Here is a 7908-nt window from a genome sequence, read left to right on the forward strand (position 1 = left end):
AGTTGAGCGGGGGAGGGTGAGAGTGTGTCATTGGAAAAATGGAACGCTTCCCAGTCGTACCGGCGATAAAGATCCTCGGTGGGGCTCTTACCACCAGGAGGGGATAGCTTTGAAATTTCTTATGATTAAAACAGGAAGCAATACTTTGCCTATGACCTCGAACACCCTGGTTCAAATGTGGCAGTTAGGAACCTCGCGCGGCTTTCTAATGCCAGGAGGTTGTACCGGGAAGGAAGGAAACGTGGGGGAAATTTCGCTTGAACACAATGAACGCTCTCGGAGACCCACGTGCGCCTTGGCTGGGGTCGGGAACGGGGTGGTGGGGTGCAGCAGTGAGGAGGGCAGCCCGGGCGCAGAGTTGGGGGCAGGTGGCGAGGAGCCCGGGGTGCCCTCCTCCCGCCGCTTGGTCGGCTCTGGGCGAGGACCGCTTCCGGCCGGTGCCCCCAGGAGAGCCCCGAGTGGGCCGACTTCAGGGTGTCACTTTCGCAGCGTGTTTGGAGACAATGGCACTTTCTCGGAGAACACGTGAACAGCGCCCTCCTGCAAGGGAGAGACGCCGCGGTCCCGCGGGAGGAGTCGAGGGGCAGAGTCTGGGGGCCTCTTCCGCTAGCCCGGGAGGAAGAGAGAGGAGGGGCGGGCTGGTCACGAGAGCGTGGGGCGGGCTGCAGGCGCTCCACCGCGGCCGGGGAGGGGAGAGCGCGAGCGGGCGCCCGGGCAGCAGCATGGAGCCCACCGCCGACTGGCTGGCCGCGGCCGCGGCCCGGGGTCATTCTGAGGAGGTGCGGGCGCTGCTAGAGGCTGGGGCGCCTCCCAACGCGCCGAACCGTTACGGTCGGACCCCGATTCAGGTAGACAGAGGGTCCGCCGCGCGACGAGGGGCGGGCGGGCAACTCTAGAGGACAAAGTTTGCAGCTGCATGGGAACCAGGTCCCGCTTCGATTCTGGGAAAAGGGGAGACTTCCCGGGGAGTTTTCAGAAGGGGTTTGTACTCACAGACCTCCTCCTGGCGAGGGAAGCCACCCAAGAAGTGAGGAGACTCGGTGCTGCAGAGATCTGGAGAGGGGAGCATATTTATATTAGGTCGAGGTATGCTCTTTATCAGATATAAAACTTACGAACGTTTGGGATAAAAGGCGAGTTTTAAGGCAATGTAAGATTTGTTGGGACAACTTAGCCTCTAACTCACAGACCCCCGAAGGGAGTTTATCATCTTCCTTGGTGGGAGGAATTTCAGTGGAAATCTACTGCCTGGTACGCTGGAATAAATATCAATTAAAATTATTCAGAAGAAACTACATACTGTGTTTATTTTTATTTTAACTAAGAACTTAGGAAATAAAAATGAACATTTATGAAGAAAAACATTAGTGTGATCTCTCCTGAGATAAAGTTGTGAATTTAGTTACTATTTGGGGCATACCTAATATTTTTGCTGTTGTTAACTTACTTGGTACAGTTTAACTTACTTGGGATAGAGTTTTCAATTCCTCATTGCTGACAAGTGTATTTCTCCTTCAGACTTCGGTTTTGTGAGGGGCGGGGAAAGGAGTGTCGGTGGGTTTCTTATTTGTTTGCCTTCACTAACTTCCTAAATTTCAGACTAAAAAACATTTTTTCCTGGGAGTCACCACCCTCGTTTTATTCCCAGTGGCGACAGTGATTCTAATTTTGAAAAAGAAAATTTATGTAAAACAAAATACATATGGCATAAAAAGACAAAGGAAAATTACTTGGAACTTCGCAAACTTCACGAATGACTTCCTTCCTGAAACTATATTACACAGGTCTGATTTTTAAACTTTAAAATACATATATAAAAAGCCAAAATACTTAAAATTTGAGATTATTTGAGATCTGAAGTGTGAAGAAATTTTGAGACTAGAGAGGTTGGGTGGTTACACAAGATAACTGTGGGTCCTTTAAAAGTAATGCATTCGTGATTCATACTTTGGCATTTCTAAAATTTTGCCAGCAGCCTGGAGACCAGGAGTCCTAAAATGTGTTAGAGGAGACTCATTGTTTAAATACAAGATGGAAAAAGTGGATAATTAGTTTTGATAATTATTTTAATGGGGGGAGAATATGGCTTAAAGGGAGTATGCTTTTGGTTTAGAACCCTAATCAAATTGGTGTGAAATGTAGAAACCTTAGTTTATAAAAAAAAAATTTAGAGTACTAAATTCAAATTAATTTTTTATCAAATGGTTTTAAGCACCCTAAAAATTTTCATTTAATTGATTCAGTTTCTTTTTGCTTTGGATTGCTATCATGATTTAAATATTTATATGTGGGTTACTTGTCAGCTTTTTCATGCCATGAAATATAAGAAAAACATTTAAGGCCAGTTTTATGACCAAGATGAAGGACTTCCTTAGAGGCGCAGAACAGCACACTGCAATTTTTTTTTTCTTTTTGTAGGTATAATTTGGTTCGCTTGTATTTTCTCCTTGTGTTTTTGAAAACTAAGTCAGTTTCACTTTCTCAGGGCAGGATTCAACCATAATATAATTTATTATGGTTCCTTGATTTAGACAAATTAAGTAATTTGTGTTTAATTGATACAGAATGTAACTAAAAATAAGTAATTCCTTTTTATAATGTCAATATCCCTGAGCTAATATAACCAAATCCTAAAAGGATATAGGATATAACCTTATCCTAAAAGGAATTGTCAACTACCACCACCACTCATCATGCAGCACTCACATTGTAAAATTGCTGTGATTATAGGCACCATTTTAAAAATTCCTGTTTGGGAAGGGCTTTGTTTCAAAGGTAATTTAGGAACCAAAGAGGTGACCATATCCCATTTAATGAACTCTCAAATCATAAGCTTGGGAAGTGTTTTATTTTCCTATAGCTGTTGTAACAAATTATTGCAAATTTAATGGCTAACACAAACACAAAATTATTATTTTAGAGTTCTGAAGGTCAGAAGTCTAAAATGGGTCCACAGGGCTCTTTTCCTTTTGGAAACTCTAAGGGAGAAGCTGTTTTCTTGCCTTTTCCAGCTTCTAGTGACTATCAAATTTCTTGGCTCATGGTCTCTGTATCTTCTGTCTGGTCTCTGTTTCCACTCTTCATTCTTCTCTCTATGACCCTCTTATGAGAACACTTGTGATTATGTTGGGCCCACCTTGAAAATCCAGGATAATTTCCCTCAAGACCCTAAATTTAATCATATCCTGTAATGTATGTTTTGCCATTATATTCACAGATTTTGGGAATTAGGAAGTTGACATCTTTAGGGGGCATTATTCAGCCTGCCACAGGAAGGAATTTTAGGGCTAATTAGATAAGCCTTCCCATTTTATACACAAAGAAATTAAAGTTTTTGAATTGGAAAACATTATGCTAAGTGAAATAAGCCAAACACAGAAAGACAAATATTGCCTGTTCTCATATGTGGAATCCAAAACAACTTTATTCATAAAAGCAAAGTGTAGAATGATGTTTACCAGAGGCTAAGGGGTGGGGGGGATTGGGGAGATGATAATCAAAGGGTACAACACCTCAGTTAGATAGGAGGAATAAGTTTGATTTTTTTTTAAGATCTATTGCACAGTGTGGTGAATATAACTAATAACTGAGTACTAAACATTTCAACATCTCTAAGAGTAAATGTCACATGTTCATTTGACAAAAAGTCAAATATTTGAGGTGATAAGTTAATTAGCTTGAAAATTGAGGGATATTTTAAATTTTTTTTTCTCTTTTTAACAATTACCATGTTCTGGGCTTGGATATACAGCAGTGAACTAAACAAAATCTCCAGACCAACATAATTTCATCTCAAAATGAGGGAGGAAATACAGCAAGTTAGGCTGTAGTAAAAGCTGGTTTGTTCCTCCCCCCTTTTGCTGTTGCCTGTGACTCTGGCAGCGTTCTGCCTGTGGCTAAAGCTCCGCAAAAGTTTGACTACATGATGGAATTCAATGTGTACTGGAAAATGGGATGGATAGGAGAACTGGAGAAGGGAGTTGGTAACTGGAAACAAAGGAAGGGTAATTAGACACCTGTGGCTAGTACAGGCATCTGCTTGGGGTGGGGCAACTTCACCGACAAGATTTCTGGCAAACAGTTCTGCCACCATCCTCGCCCTGACCACTCTGCTCTCTCCCGCAGGTCATGATGATGGGCAACGCCCGTGTGGCCCAGCTGCTGCTCCTCCACGGCGCCGAGCCCAACCGCGCAGACCCCGCCACTCTCACCCGACCGGTGCACGACGCCGCCCGGGAGGGTTTCCTGGACACGCTGGTGGCGCTGCACCGGGCCGGAGCGCGGCTGGATGTGCGCGACGCCTGGGGCCGCCTGCCCGTGGACCTGGCTGAGGAGCGAGGCCACAGCGATGTCGCACGGTACCTGCGTGCGGCCGCGGGGGACACAGAAGGCGGCAACCAAGCTGCAGAAGGTCCCCCAGGTGAGGACTGATGATCTAAGAATTTGAACCTCGAATGCTTCCGAAGCTCAGGGCATTCATTTTCCAGAAAAAAAAAAAAAGTTGAGTCGGGAGAGCTGGATCTCAGGTCTGCCTCAGCTCACGTGCCAACCTGGGGACAGCCTGAGTCTCCCGATCGCGCTGCGTAGCCAGGGCTACAGATGGAAAATAGCGGGAAATGGACTTGCGCACGTGAAAGCTCATCCTGTAAGCCCTACCCAACCTAGAACAACCCAAACACCCATCCTCCCCGCAGCTCTGGGCCTAGGCTGTGGAGCATTGAAGACTCAGAGGCTAGAGGTCTAGTGCCCCTCTTCCTCCAGACTAGCGGCCAGCCACATCCACTCATCAGGTCTCAGTTTCCTCATTCGCATACGTAAGTGGCTGGACCAACCCCACGACTTCCAAACACAGTTGTGCAGTGGCATCATCTGGAGATCTGTCATTCTCTGCTGTTTTGCACACCCCACTAATGTGATCTTCTGCTTTATGTGGTGGAGTTTTCCAGAGCTTCTGAGAGCATCTGGATGGAGAGCTCGCCAGTCCTCGCAGTCTGCACACCTGAATTTGCAGCACTCTAAGGGAAACAGAGACTCTCTCTTTTACCTCTTCTTCATTTAAACTTTCCGTTTCTGCAAGCAATCACTGAACAAGGAATATGGAATCGTGGTCCTCCCAACCTTCCCTCTATGAAACCTCAAAGCCATTTTTTTTTTTTTTGACAGGGTCTTGCTCTGTTGCCCGAGCTAGAGTGCAGTGGCGCCATCATAGCTCACTGTCACCGAATTCCTGGGCTCAAGAGATCCTTTCTCCTCAGTCTCCTAAGTAGCTGGGACTATAGGAGCAGGCCATCACACCCGGCTAATTTTTCTATTTTTTGTAGAGACGGGGTCTCGCCATGTTGGTCAGGCTGGTCTTGAACTCATGAACTCAAGCAATCCCCCTGCCTCAGCCTCCCAAAGTGCTGGGATTACAGGTGTGAGCCACCACGTCCAGCCTTTCTTTTCCCCTACTCCCACGTCTGTCTGTCTTAAGTGCCAACTTTACTCTGATTATTTTTCTGGCTAGGGAACGTTTGTTTTAACAAAATAGCTATACGAAGCAATACATAAAATGAACACGAATATTTAAGGTAAAATATGACTTTGAGGATACTGAAATCTATTCTATTTTGGCTCAGAACTTGGGCATTGGGGTCCCTGGGCCTTAGGGGAGCCGGAGAGAACAGGGTATAGAGTCTACCTCTAGGCCCTCTGCTGGGAGGTGCTGTAAAACAATGCAAAACCCTTGCACCTTCAAAGTGAGAGGCGCGAAGAGCTCCTTTACCCACCCTCTGTCCTCCACCAATTACAGCTTGTATCCGGGAAGCAGTGTAGGACGAGAGGCCAGTCACAACGCTGTTGCGGAGCGCAGCCAGAAACTGGAGGCGCTTAAGGTAGAAGAGGGAGTAAACGATTGAATCCGGTCACTGGCAAATGAGTAAAAATGAGCGACTCTTAATAACCAAACCGAAGATGTTTAACTCAAGCACTCACTTTCTTCCTTCCTTCCTTCCTTCCTTCCTTCCTTCCTTCCTTCCTTCCTTCCTTCTTTCCTTCCTTCCTTCCTTTCTTCTTTCCTTCTTTCCTTTCTTTTTCTTTCTTCTCTTCCCTTCCTTGCATTCTTTTTTCTTCCTTCCTTCCCTCATTCCCATCTTTCCTCCTTCCCCCAACACCTCCTCTCCAAGCACAATGAACTCTTTAAGATGCTATTACAGTGATCAGCCCCGTTCTAGGTGCTGAGAACACAGAGATGAATGAGACAAAACAGGATCCTGCCCTCACAGAGCTTACATTCTAGGAAATGGATTAAACAAGATTAACAATGTATTTTCAGAGAATGAGTTTGTAAAACCAACGCAATGGGTAAGAGTGAAGTGTGAATAGGAGGAAACACTAAAGAGTGGTCAGAGAACCTGACTGAAGAAAAGAAAGCTACGAGAGGAAGAGAGACTCTCAAGTGTAAAGGCTGAGTCAGGAACGAACACGGAGGGTTGGGAGGACCGAACCGCGAGCTGGAGCCTGTATGGGACGAGATTAAGGAAGAGAGCGCAAGCCAGATCCTGTAGGGGTCTTGTAGGTTTAAGAAAGGAGCATCCATTTTGTTCTAGAAATGACAGGAAGCCGTTATTAGCCGGGTTTGGAGGAGGAGGCCTTGGGAGGGAGGCGATGGGACTGGAACCAAACTTTCCCACGCGGTGGGGACGCGCCAAAGCCTGACGCGCCCTTTGTTTACCGCGAACTCATAATTCGCTGGCTCACTCCGCACCAGGTGCAAGAAATGCCTGGGGACACGGGAAGGGCGAGGACACATCTTCATGCCCTCGAGCCTGCATTGTGTCGGGCAAGCACCGGCATTCGTTATATAATACCTGTTTTGCTCTTGCAACGCCGCGGGTTACGCAGTCGCGCGCTCTCTGCGCTCGCCGGGGTGGGCTGGGAGCAGCCTGGCAGGCCGTGGATCAGCGAGGCTCGGGAATGCGGTGGCGCCTGGCAGGTTCTGGAGCCGATGAACAGACTGTATAGCGAGGGTTGATGGATATTTACGTAGGCGGGCGAAGCCATCGCAAGCACTTTATCCATAAGCGCTTGAATACGCAGCGGGAACTGCAAAACAGGAAGGTGGGGATGGACCTTTGGCTTCTGATTTCTAATGTCTATTTTCTTTCTGCTCTCTGCAGACAGCCCCGACTTAAAGAATCTTTGAGACCGTGAGACACTTGCAGACTCTCGACTTAAAAGATCTGCGCCCACCTGATTCTTCCCTGCTTTCTTAGTTGCAACTTACATTACAAAATAGAAATGTTTTTTAAAAATTTTGAACTGCTTTTTTACATTTACCTGCATTCCCCCTCCCCTAAATTCCTATTTCTATTTCCATTTATACATTGTTATAAAAGATGAAAAAAAAACATTGTTTCTACCTTTCATTGGGCTGAATTTCTGGGGAGTGTGTGCTCGCGTCCTAAACCACATGTATGTGGACACTTCCTCTTGGGAGCCTCCCACGCTCCCGGAGCTGTTGAGGCCTTATTACAGCCATTTTGTGAACTAGGAAAGCTCAGAGGAGTTACTTGGCTTTTCTTGAGTCAAGCTGCTGGCAAATGGCAGAGCCAAGGCTGGAATGAAAAAATAGTTTTCATTCATTCTCACATTTATTCAGGCAACATTTTTGGAGCACCTGTTAGGGCACTGTGCTAGGGGTATAGTGTGTGTGTGGTGGCCAGAGAGAGGATATCATATCAACTAATGATCACACAAAACATATAATTAACACCAATTTCATTGACTGGAAGACAACATTGTTTCCAAGACTCACCGTGGTTTCATGTCTCTCTTAGAGAGAAAAATGCTGCAGTTGGAGTATGACACACCATCAGGATTGTAAAACACATCCCAATCTCAAAGATGATAAAATATCAAAAGCCAGGC

General features: G+C 46.1%; 1 protein-coding gene across 1 annotated transcript; it reads left to right on the forward strand.

The window, feature by feature from the left end:
* Positions 1-658: 658 nt before the first annotated feature.
* On the forward strand, positions 659-7294 carry LOC123645633 (cyclin-dependent kinase inhibitor 2A-like). Its single transcript, XM_045562088.1, has 3 exons — positions 659-848; positions 4126-4420; positions 7158-7294. The coding sequence occupies exons 1-3, from the start codon at positions 723-725 to the stop codon at positions 7181-7183; spliced, it is 447 nt and encodes a 148-aa protein (XP_045418044.1). The 5' UTR covers positions 659-722; the 3' UTR covers positions 7184-7294.
* The last annotated feature ends 614 nt before the right edge of the window (positions 7295-7908 follow it).

This window comes from Lemur catta, chromosome 10 (genome assembly GCF_020740605.2).
Source record: "Lemur catta isolate mLemCat1 chromosome 10, mLemCat1.pri, whole genome shotgun sequence".
In the NCBI taxonomy this organism is placed as follows: Eukaryota; Metazoa; Chordata; class Mammalia; order Primates; family Lemuridae; genus Lemur; species Lemur catta.